The 16,274-nt window shown below is 34.9% G+C and overlaps 2 protein-coding genes across 2 annotated transcripts in view; both read left to right on the top strand.

Moving 5' to 3' along the window:
* Nucleotides 1–1,277: 1,277 nt before the first annotated feature.
* LOC144851148 (protein phosphatase 1 regulatory subunit 3E-like) lies at nt 1,278–7,656 on the top strand. Its single transcript, XM_078708707.1, has 3 exons — nt 1,278–3,978; nt 6,650–6,713; nt 7,326–7,656. The coding sequence occupies exon 1, from the start codon at nt 1,327–1,329 to the stop codon at nt 2,389–2,391; it is 1,065 nt and encodes a 354-aa protein (XP_078564833.1). The 5' UTR covers nt 1,278–1,326; the 3' UTR covers nt 2,392–3,978; nt 6,650–6,713; nt 7,326–7,656.
* LOC144851134 (puratrophin-1-like) overlaps nt 7,254–16,274 on the top strand; it is an 83,049-nt gene continuing 74,028 nt past the window's right edge. The window contains exon 1 of the mRNA XM_078708681.1: nt 7,254–7,287. Within this exon, the coding sequence (XP_078564807.1) occupies nt 7,264–7,287 (24 nt within the window). The 5' untranslated portion in view covers nt 7,254–7,263. The remainder of the gene's footprint in view (nt 7,288–16,274) is intronic.

The raw sequence follows: 16,274 nt of genomic DNA, 5'->3' as shown, positions 1-16,274 counted from the left end.
TCAGGAAAATGACTGGGGTAATAATGTTCAGCGCTTAGAGGTTTCACAACATTAGGCGCTATATAAATCCAGGATATTATTATTAATTACCAGTCAAAAGTTTACTATAGCCTACAATACGCGGTAGCCATTTGGAAATATGGACCTCGTAAATTTCCATTTCTGGGTTTTCATTTCTTTTTTAACAATTTGTAAAAAATTTTTTGCTACCTTGTTTATTTCTACTATTTTCATTCGTTTTCTTACCGTCCATCACTATTATTTATTAGCCTAATAATTGAATGAATTTATAATTATGTCATGCACTGTATAACCAGGAAACTTAAAGTATGGCTAGGCCTACTCTTTTAGTACGTGAGTAAGTTCTGGTGGCCGTTCGTTTTTATGATTTCACGTGATAATTTCCTGTGATCTCTTTAAATGGAACTCATTGTGTCATAAAACTTTCATTTTGTAAACAATTCGAAATTTTGACCCTCGTTTTAACACTTCACATGGCCGGTTAGTTATTAAAATGATTGTCTAAACATTTAAACGGTAACGTAAAGTACCGGTAGGTCTAACTTAAGATTGCTATTACCAGGGAAGAGTGATCCTGCTTATACTTTTAGACTATCAGCGCAAGGGCGTAGGCCTACTCGATCACGTGCAACGAATGTGAAATGACCAATCCATTAAACCAAGGACGTAGACGCAACGTAAGTGAGTTGACCAATCACAAGCGATGGATTATTCGAACCGTCGCTTGTCATTGGTCAACACGCTTTCATTGCGTTTACGTCCTTGTGTTCGGTCCTAGAGTGGGAACCACACGCCGCGGAGAATATTGTACATCAAGTAGTACATTTTGATATTTGTCGCAGCCAGATCAAAGTCAAAGGACAGTTACGAGTTCCTCCCTATCTTGACAAGGCGAGCTCAGTAGTGTTGTTAGAAGATTACCTTGGTGTAGTAGTGGGCATCACACAAGCCGTCTGTTTTAGCCGCGCAGTACAAACAAAAATATTTATCATATGGTTGTGTATATTGTGTTTTATTCAACGATAAACGACTTTGTACCTCTGCTCAATTAACATTGTGCTCAATCATAATTCTCTACCAGTTATCGATAGGCCTACTTTGTATTACATAAGTCAGTAAGAGTGTGATCCCCGGTTCAAAACGTCATAATTCGAGTTATGACGATGAGATTGGTTCAATAGAAACAATCCGATTGGCTAACTTGATATGGTGGCTGAATATAAACACAGGCAATGGTTAATACCGAGAAATGTCAGCCAGAAGTGTAGTGTTGTTAGGTAATGTGTCTCTTTTATCCCTTCAAGAATGGTTGGAAATGAGGAGGTGATGCTACCAAACAAGCTGGAAAACAATAATAATTACAAGAAGGACCAGGGATATGTAGCAGAACTGTTAAACGGGTCCTCAGATAGTTCGACGATTAGCCCGTCAGATAAGTTAAAAGACCGTCGATCAAGACCCGGAAAATCTTCTGGTTTGCGGTTGATTACGGACATAACAAACGGTGAAGTTTTACCAAATACGAGGCCTGATGATTCTATGGACGCTGTTTGTAGACAGAAACATCCCAGTTTATCGAGTGAAGATGATGAAGTAGATTTCGTTCTTTTTAACGTTGCCACTATCGAAAATAATGCAGACGATGCATCTACATCATCAGTGACGTCCGATGCGTTTAGTCCATCCTCCTTATCCTCATGTACAACCCCAACTGAGACGGACAGCTGTGGAGGAGGAAGGAAGTCTGCCCTAAAGTCACCCGGATTGCGACCAGATACACCTAATCGTAAGTCTGTACGCTTTGCCGATGCCCTTGGCTTGGACCTAGAGACTGTAAAGCACATCCTAGAAAGGGAATCACCACCAGATATACCAGAACATGTGTTTAGAGACTTGCAGTTAGTGTCAACGTCTTCAAGTTCAACAACTGCTCGTCGTAAAGTTCTGTCGCTAACATTCCAGCAACCGAGTGGAAAGTCGGATTTTATGCATAAACTGTGGTTGCAAAACGTGTGCCTAGAAAATGCTTTAATATCTGATTTTATGATTATAGGAACGATTAAAGTAATAGACGTTGATTATCATAAGGTTGTTGTCGTTCGGTATACAGTAGACAACTGGAGGACTTTTAACGAAATATCAGCTGGTTATGTTTACGGATCTCATAACGGACCTACGGACCGTTTCTCGTTTGGAATGTCGATTCCACGAGAACTTGCCGAAGGTGGTTCCGTGTATTTTGCTGTCAGGTATGATGTTGCGGGAAAACGGTTCTGGGATAATAATGGCGGGAAGAATTATTCGTGTACATGTTACTGTGATGGCACAGACGATGCAGTGGGTGCTTCTGCATGGACTCACTTTTTGTGACGTTGTTACAAACTTATAATTCTTCCAGCATCAAGAATAACATAACGCCGTACGTGTGAACATCTTGGTATTTTAATAGATTACTTTACGACTTTCGTAAACCACGTCATATGTGTGAACGTTAACCGTACCTAGAATTATGGATGTATTAATCGCCAATATTTTCCTTCTGATAGTCCTAAACCCATCCCATCCCAAACCCGGAATTGTTCTTTATTTTCATTGTGCTAAATTAAGACATGCCTGACATAATATTTAAAAGGAAGCCGGATACAATAACAACAAATCGTGCGTATTCATTGTGTTAATATTTGCCATATCATCATGGACAGGCAATTGTTGGTGTTTGCTCAAGTGCTCAATGAGTTTTCAAAACAACAACTAACGGACCATTCAAATTCAAGCCAGTCGATTTAAATGCACGGATACCGATTGAGGACGGGTACTTATTTACGCCATCTTTCATCACAAATCATTGTGATTTTTAAGGATCATTCACTTTTATTGGGGATTATAATCAGCTATAGAATTTACCAGGAAACAGATTAATGGATATCTGACTAAAACCTTGGGAATGGAAAGTACAGTTCTCTCTCTACAAACGAATCTGTGAAACGATTGTGAAAATCTAAGTTTGATTATCGGCCAAGTTATTGAAATTATCTCAGTTACTAAATTAACCAGCAGTTACCGTATGATACTAAAATATAAAGCTAGATTGGTTCCCATTGGACGCAACGTCAACGACGTAGACGCAGCGCATATGGGTTGACCAATCAAAACGACATTTCGGATGATCCATCATTTCGTGATTGGTCGAATTATTGCGTTGCGTGTACGTAGGAACGAAGCTTATAACTTGCCATAAAGAGATTTCACTGATAGTAATGTTTCAATATTCATTCTACGGCGTTTAAGAATCAAAGTTGTTTGGCGGACTCGAACCCGCACTCTCCAGATCACTAGTCTGGAGTCATGAAAAGTAACACGTTATGGTACAATGGCGTGAATAAAAAGAGACCTAATCTTTAAAAAAAACAATTCTAATTTATCAGATCCTATAGTACGATTGTAATTTAATGTATGTTTGGAAAGCAGACAGCAATTCGTGACCTTTGACTTCACGACTTTTACCGTCTGATTATTAAACGAACAACAGATTCCAATCGGCGATTCTGAATTATCAGCTGATGAATCATCTGCTTAGAGGTACTGTAGTAATTACGTAATGTTACTTGATCAATCTCCTCTTGCGCGGTACCGATATTCTAATACTGGCTTGCTTTGAAATTCTTCACGTCATTAAATTAATGATCAATTATCCACTTAGCTGTCAAACACGCTAATTGAATTGGATATAACAGATGCTATATAACCGGCCGTCGTCAGTGCTAGACATATATAATTAACTGGTTGAACCATTGAGGTACATCGTTGTTAAATATTCAAAGATTGATGTTGTATAATGAGACAGCTAATATCGATTCCATTGCAAACAGCAAAGACAATTAAATCATTTATTTTCAGCCAAAAATTCTCGATAAAAATAATCAAAATGCTAATCTTAAGCCAAAAAATATATTTAAGGTAAGCTCGTTCATTGACAATTAATACGACGCAACATTATTTTTACAAGCGGTGATGGAGTGCGATTTGCACGCGCACGCGTGGTGTAAACGCAGAGAAGAAATCTCTACCAAAATGGCGTGGAATTGTCCTTAGGGGAAATTCCCTCCTTCTTTTTACTTGGTATGTTCCTTGAAGCGCGTGGTTGTGTGTGGTTGTTTTCTGAAATTTGTTTAGAATTTATTTTGCAAAGGGTTTTATATTTATGGTGTCTATGTATAATATGATAAATGTGTTGTGAAGAACATAACGTTGTTACTTCCTTCACTTGTGGTTAAGGTATATTGAGCATTACGATATAAATCATGATTATTTATAATTGTGTAAATAAGAGAAATTACTGTACACTTTTGTCTGTTTATAGGAGTATGTTTTTTTTTCAATTAGTTTTTTTTTAATCAAAAGTTCTGACGGGATTATCCACGTTTCCACTTTTATATTGATTCCCACTTGGACGCAGCACAAGGACGTACGGTATGCACGCTGCATTTTGCCAGTCACACGTGACTGATCATATTATCCGAACTTATATTCGAAGTAATTAGCGTTTTGCGCCTATATCTCGTTGCGTTACGTCCAAGTGTACGACCCAAGCTTAATGGCCGATGAGAATAAGTGTCACTGAAGACAGAATCGGTCGCAACACATAAGTTATGTCATTGGTATCGTATGAATATATAGTTTTTTATATTAGGGAGCTTTCGATTTAAGAAGATAAGGTACTTATGATCTACGTATTGCCTGGAGACTCGACTCAGGCCTACCAAAAATGTACCGAGGAATGTCCACGCGTGCGCACTGAATTACAATGACGTAGGTAGATCGTCGCAAATCAAAAGCTCCCTATTAAATATTATCTTATTTGAATGTTACACCTGGTATTTTTAATTGGATTGAACATAATTGTATATAGTTTAAGGAGATTATTTTCATAAATATTTTAATAATAATACTTGCAATAATATGCTTTCATCCATGATTCAATTTTTTATTAAGGTAAATTTTAAATATTCTTGCCGCGCCTGTAAATATAGGATGCGTTGCTAAAACAGCATTGTATTGTTTTAATTTCTCACAGATTTAAAAGCAAAACGATAATGTTTTTTTCTTCATTTTAACTTTTTTCTCTATTTAATGTTGCTTTTGAGTTATAGCTCAAGTGAACCTGGATAAAAATGGGTTACATTAATGTAGTCGAGACATTCTCACGTAGATCATTATGTCTTAAAGAGGAATGTGCTATATTTAAACTGCCTATATTGTTTTATGTAAAATGTTATATAGACGTTTATCTGGACATTATTTATTTAAACATAATTATGATAAAAATGCTATTTCATTAGACTACTGTATGTTTAAAAAAACCGAAGACCTTCGTAAACATACTTACATATACTATATATTTAAATAATAGATAGTCCAAATGCAGAATTCCCCTTTAATATTGTCGAGACTGTCACGTAAAACACGTACTATTAATGTGTGGTTATCTTAAAGTAGATGATCTGCTTGTTCGCTAATTGTCTGATTACAGATACATGGTCCGCATAGAACCGTATCCGAGTAGAGCAACGAGTATCTACATTTATCATTTCAATTGTTTATATTACATATTTTTCTTCCACTTGACTTTGTTTGGTATTGGCAGATGCTCACGTTCTTATTTACATTCGCGCCAAAATATCCCGCGTAAATTAAACATTAATGTAATGTTCGCGCTTTATAACAAAATAGCGGATATAAATTATTATGCGCGCCTATTTTATGAATGTATCCGTGTAGAGCAACGAGTATCTACATTTATCATTTCAATTGTTTATATTACATATTTTTCTTCCACTTGACTTTGTTTGGTATTGGCAGATGCTCACATTATTCGCGCCAAAATCTCCCGCGTAAATTAAACATTAATGTAATGTTCGCGCTCTATAACAGTAGCGGATATAAATAATTATGCGCGCCATTTTACATGAATGTTTATTTTACGCGGGAACTTTTGGCGCGAATAAATCAGAAAATGTTATTTTTGTTATATTGCGTAGATTGTTATTTCTGATTTGGCTTTGATGGTATTTAATATTAGCCTGCGTAATATTAATAAATCAATGTATGCGCAATAGTACGGTGTATATTTCAAATCTACATCTTATTATAGGCCTGTTATGGTTTGCAGCTGAAATTTGTATTTTAAATTCAACGTAGGCCGGTAGTGGTCTGGGACTATAGGAGTTTGGTTTTTTTATGCACTTAGTCTCTCTAATATAAATGGTGCAATCACTAGAAATATATATAAATATATATTACAGTCACACCTGGTCAAATGTCATATAGTTTTGATACCCAATTTGTAAATAAAAGAAAACTCACTAACGCTCTCTCTGTTTTGTTATAAGAACATCAAAACAACATTTTCACGTCACCTTCTAAGTAGTACATATTATGCTATATTATAATAATTATATAATAAAAATTGAATTATAATTAGGGCTAAGGACCAACTTCGCATACATGGCCAGTCATGCAACCCAGTCTTTACCTACAATTCATAAACGATGTATATGCCCTAGACTGAATTATATTGTTTGAGAGCTCATTGACTCATCACGTGTTACCGATATATTTCATTTCACAGAGGTGAACCAGTTCGGTCGGGGCTTTATTTAAACATCAAGAGATGATTTAATATGCAACAAATGGTGTGCAGACAATTTACGGTATCATTCATTATCTAATTAAAATGCATAAGGCATAATCGAGTGATGGCTCAATCATGTTTTGACATTATAAATTAAAAGAAAATGATGACTTTCGCGTTTTAATTATATACAACTTTCAATTTTAAAAAATGTGAAAAAACACAAAATAGGCTGAGTCCTTCTGTGATGCAGAGGAACATTTATTCATGAAACTATACATATCACAATTAGTTCAGTACTGTACTGTTATAATTGAGTTTTTTTTTAAGAAATTGTAATTACAGAAATACGTCTAATTTAAGCATGTGTGCCTCATCATTACTTATGCATTTATGAAATAATCTTAGTGGTGAAGATATTGGACACAAAATGGCCTTCATATCAGAATCAGTGACGTATACTGCCCTCAATCATCTTCATTAAGTTTTCTGCTGCATGCTGGTTACATGTGGACTCTAGGCGGCTTATTCATTTTTTTAGTTGGTACTGCTTAGAACGGTTCTGTTAAGTCATACATTATTTCATAGTCAGGAATGGGTATTCATCCCAGATGGCTAGAAGAGAAGTAAAAAAAGTGAGTTTTAATTTATTTATAATAATATTTTGATTTAGGATATTTGCAAAATGCAGATGCTGGGCGTTAGCCAGGCCAAGATACCAATATTATTTACTCAAACTAGGCCCAGCCTGTACTGGTAGTAACTGTACCACCAAACTGACCCAGACACAACAACAGGGGGAGAGGGGAAGACTACCACTACTACTGTATTGATGTAGCCCACACAAGGCCTATAAATGTATTTTCAATTGCAAACAAGAGACCTATTTTTTATATTGCAGGCTAGTACAGTAAGCTATATTTACAGTATTATTTATGAATGATAGTAATTGATTCTGTCTCTCTGAAATAAAACAAATTCCAAAATAAAGAGTTTGAAATATTGAATCATTTTTCGAAGTATGTTTTATCAAACTGATTATATTAACTTTAATATTAATTAATGATGTACTGTATTTATTAAAGAAAATAAATGTTTACTTTAAAATTAAACTTGAATTTGTTTTATTTTTGTTTATTTAAAGAAAACTTTTACATTTTATTCAAAATCATATAAAATAACATACAATTGGGCATTTTTTTACCAAATAGCTTAATGATGCGCTTTTGCAATCAGGATTAATTCAACATGAGATTATATCTGGCAATGGTGAACAGATGTAGTATTTCTACTTACTGATCGTCTGTCTTATTAAAATTATTTAGTGAATAAGAATGTATATTCTTCTGCAGCAATTTCGTCTTTAATTACAACAACGTAAAGGTCAAATTGTAGATAACATCGGAAATATTAATATTGGTTTGTATAAATTTGTTTTTGCAATTGTAGTAATACAAATCTGTGCTTACTTGAAAGGCTCACATTTTTTACATGAACAACAAGAAGAAATATAAATAAAAAGTAGTTAAATACAGTAATAAAAGAAATATGTTATTGTCACATCACCTTCACCTCACTGAAAGCTAGGGCAAATTGGACCACTGGACAGCAACACTTGTTTATACTTGTTTATAGTAACTCCCATTAGAAATCCCATTAGAGCTATTATAAATTCCACAATATACCAACTCAGTGAACAGTTAATAGATTATCATATTCTCTCCAGTCTTCGGACAACCAACATTAAGTTCAATCCAATAAAGCTTATATATATTCAACAGTATAAGTGTATTACTTGTTTTAATGTAAAACAACCGTCAACGTATATCAGAAGATATTACATGGTGGCAGCGGTGGGATATAATAATAAAACCTTTGTGCTAGTACAGTTTAAAGAAATTTTTGTATCAAAAACCAACGCATCATGGCGGATAAACAACCACATATGGATTGGAACTCTGCAAACATAGGCGATTCGTTTCGGATGTTTAAACGACGAACTGAATTGTATTTTACAGTAAAGAATATTTCACAGGAGGACCGCATCAACCATCTATTATTAATGGTAGGTGAAGAGGGACTTAAAAGATTTGATTCGTGGGGACTAACCGAAGAAGATAAGGAGAATATCAATACTATTTGGGAGAAATTTGAGGAGCAAATAGAGCCACAATCGAATTTCCGTGTCTCAAGAATGTATCTTCAGAAACTAAAACAACAACCGGGTGAGTCGATTGATGACTACATTACTAAACTTAAATTCCATGCAGAAAAATGCGCATTTACAGCCGCAGAAAAAGAAACGAGAATCATAGAACAAATGACCATAGGAACCATATTTAAAGATCTCCAAAAAGAACTTCTCACAAAAAACCAAGAATACAGACTAGAGGAGGCCATAACCTTTGCTAGGGGACACGAGGCATCCCTCATGCACCACAAGCAATTAGATGAATTTGATACACAACATGCAAAAATAAGCTACGTGTCACGTGCCAAAAACAAATGTAAAGCGTGTGGACAAATGCATCGCCCTCGAGAATGTCCAGCATATGGCTCAACTTGCCACAACTGTGGTAAATTAAACCATTGGGCCAAAATGTGTAGATCGTCGAAACAAAATGTGCATCCTCGTAATGATCAAAGTACCGACCGTCATCAACAAAAACGACAAAAACCAAAAAGCCATGGAAAAGGCAAGCTAAAATCTAGAAGTGGAATACACTCAATGAATCAATATGAGTCTGATTCGGGTGATGACCTACTTGAACAGCATATGGAAAAATTGACATTTGGTTCAGTGCGCATGAGCAGCATCAATGCTAGTGAAAAATTCACTAAACTTGACATAAAGTTACCACTTATGGAAAACCAAATAGCTGAACTGAACATCAAAGTTGATACTGGAGCTGAGGGTAATACTCTTCCATTGCGAATATTTGGAAATATGTACCCAAATCATATAAACGCACAAGGATATCCCAAAAGCGGAATCCTAAAAGAATCAAACACTAAACTTACCGCATACAATGATGCACATATTCCTTGTTATGGAATATTACCGATAAAATGCAAGCATCCAACCAATTGTATTTATACAGAGGAAACATTTTACATTGTGGATTGCAAAGGCCCAGCGATTTTGGGATTACCGACGATACAGAAACTAGAATTAATAAAATTCAATTGCAGTATCACAACAAAGGAAAACAAATCAAGTCCGATAATAGACACTGCAGACCTAAAAAACAGGTATCCTGACAGATTTGACGGTATGGGAGATTTTGCGAAACCGTACCACATAGTAACGGACAAAAACGTCACACCCATTGTGCACGCTTGCAGGAAAACACCGATTAAACTTGCAGGACAGATCAACGCCGCACTTGATGATATGGAAGCAAAAGGTGTAATAAAGAAAATTGATGAACCAACAGATTGGGTAAGTTCAATAACGTACCCAATCAAACCAGACGGGTCAGTGCGAATCTGTCTTGACCCTAAAGACCTCAATGAGGCGATAAAGAGAAGCCATCATAAGACTCCGACCTTAGAGGAACTCACTCACAAACTAAATGGAGCAAAATACTTCTCTAAACTTGATGCCAAGAATGGCTACTGGTCGATACACCTTGACAATGCTTCTCAAAAACTAACAACATTTAATTCTCCGAAAGGCCGATACTGTTTTAAACGCCTTCCTTTTGGTTTAAACGTATCACAAGATGTTTTCCAACAGAGAATGGATATGATATTAGAAAAATGTCCAGGAACAATTGGGATAGCCGATGACGTAGCAATATTCGGCAAAACTGAAGCCGAGCATGACGCCAACCTCCACAACCTGATGGAAATTGCGAGAGAGTCAGGACTAATGTTCAACTCTAAAAAATGTAAAATTAAGCAACGAGAAATAACATTTTTTGGTATTGTCTACAGCAGCGAAGGGGCACGACCAGACCCAAAGAAAATATCTGTCATTCAACAACTAAAAGTACCCGAAAACAAACAAGAGCTCCAAGAATTTCTTGGCATCGCCAACTACATGGGTCCCTTTATTCCCCATCTCGCTGATTTGACAGAACCCCTACGTCAATTGCTAAAAAAGGATACGCAATACAGTTGGACACCTGCACATACAAATGCCTACCAACAGACAAAACAGGCAATCTGCAGTGAAATCCGATTTTCATACTTCGACCCGAAAAAACCTGTAATATTACAGGTGGACGCAAGTAAAGTTGGACTCGGAGCAGTGTTGCTCCAGCCAAATGACAAAAACGAAGAAATGCCAGTAGCGTTTGCCAGCAAAGCACTTACAGACACTGAGAAACGATACGCAAACATCGAACGCGAACTACTGGCAGCAGTTTTTGCGTGTGAAAAATTTCACACTTACGTTTATGGAGGAAAATTCATAATATACACAGACCATAAGCCGCTTGAGATGATCGCCCTCAAAAACTTGAATGCAGCTCCACCACGATTACAAAGGATGCTACTAAGACTGCAAGGATACAACTGCCAGATCATATACAAACCAGGAAAAGAAATGACACTGGCAGATTCACTCTCCCGAATTGGAAGCTCAAAGGAAAATGAGCAAGTGGACCAACGTTATACGGAACTTGATATAAGAGTGTGTCCAGTACAGTTTAGCGAAAACCGGTTAACTGAACTTAAGCACCACACCAAGTGTGACAAAACACTTTGCGAACTCGGCAAAATAATATTTGAAGGTTGGCCAGAAAAACAAATTAAGCTCTCCAAAGGCGTTAAAGAATATTGGTCAATGCGCGATGAGCTAACCGTAGAAGACGGCATAATTTTAAAAGGGCAACAAACTGTTATACCAAATGAAATGAGAACATACATATTGGATCAACTACATGCCGGCCACCAAGGCATAACAAAAACACGACTAAGAGCAAGAACCGCCGTATATTGGCCGGGCATAAACAACGACATAAAAACAATGTGCGAGAGATGCACAGTTTGTGAACAATTTCAAAACACTCAACCTAAAGAACCACTAATTCCTATGAAAATACCAGAACGCCCATGGCATACTCTCGGAACTGACCTTTTTCATTTTAATTCAGAAGACTATCTAATCATAGCAGACTATTACAGCAAAATGTTCTTCATACGGAAGATGCCCACAAATGTGACGAGCAGTGCTGTAATTCAAGCAACGAAACAAATTTTCGCAGAACAAGGGTCACCACACACTATCATCTCCGACAATGGCCCACAATTTGCTTCGGAACAATACAAACTATTCTGCAAAGATTGGAAAATAATTCATACCACCAGCTCACCTCACTACCCCAGATCAAACGGTTTTATTGAACGCATGATACAGACAGTAAAATCAACACTTAGAAAATGCAAAATTTCTGGCACCGACCCAGACTTAGCATTTCTGTGCTTACGTGCAACTCCAATAAACTCACATCTACCAAGTCCAGCAGAAATATTATACAGACGACGCATACAAGCAAACCTACCAGAAGTGATAAAATCTAACGACCCTGAAAGCAAACAGATACAAAAACAATTAGTGCAGCGCCAGACAGATCAAAAGTTTCATCACGATAAAAACAAAACAAAATTTCTTCCAACGCTTTCGAAAGGCCAAAACATCACAATCCAGCATCCACATAAAAAAACATGGACGCCTGGTATCGTAACTAATCAACTACCTCAGCCAAGATCGTACATCGTAGAAACTACAAATGGAACATATCGACGAAATCGAAATCAAATACGGAATAGACAAACGCATTCATCTGGACCGGATACGTACGATTTGACCATTGATAAACAACCACCATTTATACCACCCTACACTCCACCAATAACAAGAAGTAAAACTCGAAAGACGAGGAAGGATGATAGAAAATAAAATAAATTGAACTATAGAATAATAATAATAATTAATAAAAACAAATATGAACTCTAATACTTATTATTGCTTAACTTTGTCGAATAAACTAAATGAAAACAACTGCTCGCAGCTCTATATGGACAGCTGAATTTTGTACAATCGAAACTACTGTATATAACTTTTTATAATCTCAAATGTAATTGCTAATATAGGACAGAAAGCTGTATATAACTAATGCTCCAAATAGCCCGAATAACTAACTAAAATTAGCGTATTCCCAAGGCACCATGTAAATTAATGAACAATTACACCTTGTACTAAAAAGGAGGGATGTCACATCACCTTCACCTCACTGAAAGCTAGGGCAAATTGGACCACTGGACAGCAACACTTGTTTATACTTGTTTATAGTAACTCCCATTAGAAATCCCATTAGAGCTATTATAAATTCCACAATATACCAACTCAGTGAACAGTTAATAGATTATCATATTCTCTCCAGTCTTCGGACAACCAACATTAAGTTCAATCCAATAAAGCTTATATATATTCAACAGTATAAGTGTATTACTTGTTTTAATGTAAAACAACCGTCAACGTATATCAGAAGATATTACAGTTATTATTTCATTTTTATTGTTACAAAATGTATTTAACCATAGTCATTTAACCTAGTTAAATGTGCATTTTAAATCCATCCAGCTATCTGTCAATGTAATGTGGGGAAAAAATTATTATGAGTAATACACATAAGGTGAGGGAATATTTTATAAATAGGGGTCACTTATAGTTGACTCAGATATCAGCCCTGAAGCCCAAGCTCTTGACGACAAATCAGTTGGGTTGTTATTAATATTATGGAGTCAAATGATTTAAAATTGAAGGAGAAACTAACGTAAGTCATAAAAAGTAAATATAGTTTATCTCATGTAACAGAAGTATAGATGAGTGGCATTGACTCCAGTTTTACTCAGTTTTACCCTAAAAAATAATTGATAATTTCACTTAGTTTTCTGATAGAGAAATGTTTTTTTACTACATATACCTACTGTTCTTCTTATCAAATAGGTAAAATAATTATTCCTGGAAAAGAAAGATTGAGCTTGAGTTTTGCCTAACTAACAGAGAGCTGAGGAGGAGACATTAAAATTAATAAATACGGTACATGTAATGGGTCACCTGGTCTTTCAATGTACTATGCAACAACTTCACACTATAATAAGTGTATGTAATTTCAAGTGTGTTTTATTAAATCATTCTTAAATAAATTCATAAATAATTTTTATTCATATGTTATACTGACAGCCTGTTTTATATTATAAAATGTACACCTAAAGCTCTGTCTATACTATCAAAGTAGTTTTACAAAAAAAATGTGATGTGCCCAAATACTGTATGGTAGAGATATGACATCATCATGTTCATATATGTGCACATCATATTTTCTTTGGCACATAGAGTTTGATAGTGTAGACAGAGCTTAAAAACAACAATTTGAAATACAATATTTTATAATCATAAATTGAAATCGCACTGACTAGATCTTCGATGATAATCAACATGTTGATTGTGGGACAATAAAAAAACCCACAAATATTAACTAAAATATTGTATAGTACCTAACCTTTTCATTCAGTTTGACACAAGTACTAAGCTCTGTCTACACTATCAAACATTATGTGACAATAAAATGTGATGTGCCCATATGTGGACAGAATGATGCCATATCACTACCATATTTAGGCATATCACTACCATTATTTCGGCACAACATAGTGTAGAGCATATTTAGGAAATTATACATTTCTGGTTTAAATTATTAATTTCCATTATTGAAATTTTAAATCTATTTGAAATTGCAATCTAATGCTAGATGACAGACGTAAGACTTTACAGCTTTTACATCGGACAAATGTGACACCACTGATCAAATTATTAGACGTTGCTTTTCTGCTAAAGCGACATGAACGGTGGAAAAACAACGAGGGATTTTGAAACATAATTAAGCCACAGACATCCCCATCCATTATCTATGCCATAATGTTGTCGTAAAACTTTATCATCTCTCTTGGTTCGCATTATAGAGATTACGTTACTGGATAGATGCGGATTGATTTTTCATTTATTGGAAACACGAAGTGTTCCCAAATAAAGACCAACATTTCTGTAATTTTCTGTAATTAGATTTTTCTTAATATATAGTGATTTATTCTATTTTAATTAAGTAGTATTCTAGTTAGACTATTATATAATGTGGGATACAGTTAAAAGTAATTATGTATGATTGTAATAAGGCAAGTAGACTGGATAATGAGATGAGAGATCGTCTAATGGGATTCAATTAGTACACAACTTGACAGTTTACTGTACATATGGAAAAAGCAATAACTGATATTTACCTACAGTACTTAAAAACCATACTTATGTATAATTTGGAAATCATAACTCATCACGTTTTATTGTTTGTCGTTAGAATTATGTATAAAATGCGTTCTCTTACATAATTATACAATCATGTTTTTATGCATTTTTATGTGTTTTATACTAAGTTTGTTTTTTTTTATTGAACTTTAAAATTTTGGTTGAAATTATTTCACTATGTTGTTCATTGGTAATGTTATGTTATCTTGGTTGCTTTGTTATTGATTGATTGTTTATTGATTGTTTATTGATTGGTTATTGACTAGTTATTAATTGGTTATTGATTGGTTATTGTAATGAATTTTAATAATTTGATTTATTTGATTCATTTTTTTTACAACCAGGATTTAATTAAGATGGGAAACTGTCAACTATATTATTATCTGTTAATACAACATTTCTGTAATCCTAAATTCTAATTTCAACAACTTAATTTTGAGTAAATTTTGCATTTTTAAGCAATCTTATTAAAAAATATCATTTTACAGAGATTAAAATGATGAATTACTGTTAAAATTGATATTTGTGTGAATTTTGACAATATAGCAGCAGTAATTTGATATAATGTTAAAAAATATGACTATATGACTCATACAAATTGTAATAAATATGATGGCAGCACTTAAACCTTTTACATTGAGCCACTTTGACACCTTTTTCACATATTTTATGATGTCTTTTTGTGAAACTATTTGAATTTTGTTCATTCATAAATTATTGACCTGGTTTTCATCCACCGGGAATAGTTTTTATAACGGATACGGGAATGGCATGCAGGTGAAGTCTTTTCAGTTTCTCTTCACAGCGTGTCGCAGAAAGTCAACCTTATTATGTCGGTGAATTGTCACAATAATTTTACAATGACAATTTGACGTAATTGTGTTTTGTTTTCATATTTGTTGCCGTGGTTATATTCTATATTATTACACAAACGAAGGTAATTTTATTTTTTATGTAGAAATTGTATCTGCAGGTTTTGTTCTTTGTCGCGTTCCTCCCGTAAGGGCGTTTACTGATGACGATAGAAACGATGACAGCTTTTAAACAGGTAGGCCTATTGATGGAATGTATAGTAAACCATTGCATTTTTCCTTTCTTGATTACTGTATGACGTTAAGGCTCATCATATGTGTGTAGGTTTTTAGCTCTGTCTACACTATCAAACTAGTTTAACAAAAAAAGTGTGATGTGCCCAAATATGGTAGTGATATGACATCATCATGTCCATATATCATATGGGCACATCACATTTTTTTGTTGCATAAAGTTTGATAGTGTAGACAGAGTTTTACACTAGTAGATTTACTATTT

The sequence above is a fragment of the Antedon bifida genome, chromosome 8 (genome assembly GCF_963402885.1).
Source record: "Antedon bifida chromosome 8, ecAntBifi1.1, whole genome shotgun sequence".
NCBI classification, from domain to species: Eukaryota; Metazoa; Echinodermata; class Crinoidea; order Comatulida; family Antedonidae; genus Antedon; species Antedon bifida.
Note: the sequence above shows the minus strand (reverse complement) of the source record. Positions and strands in the feature narration are given on the sequence as shown.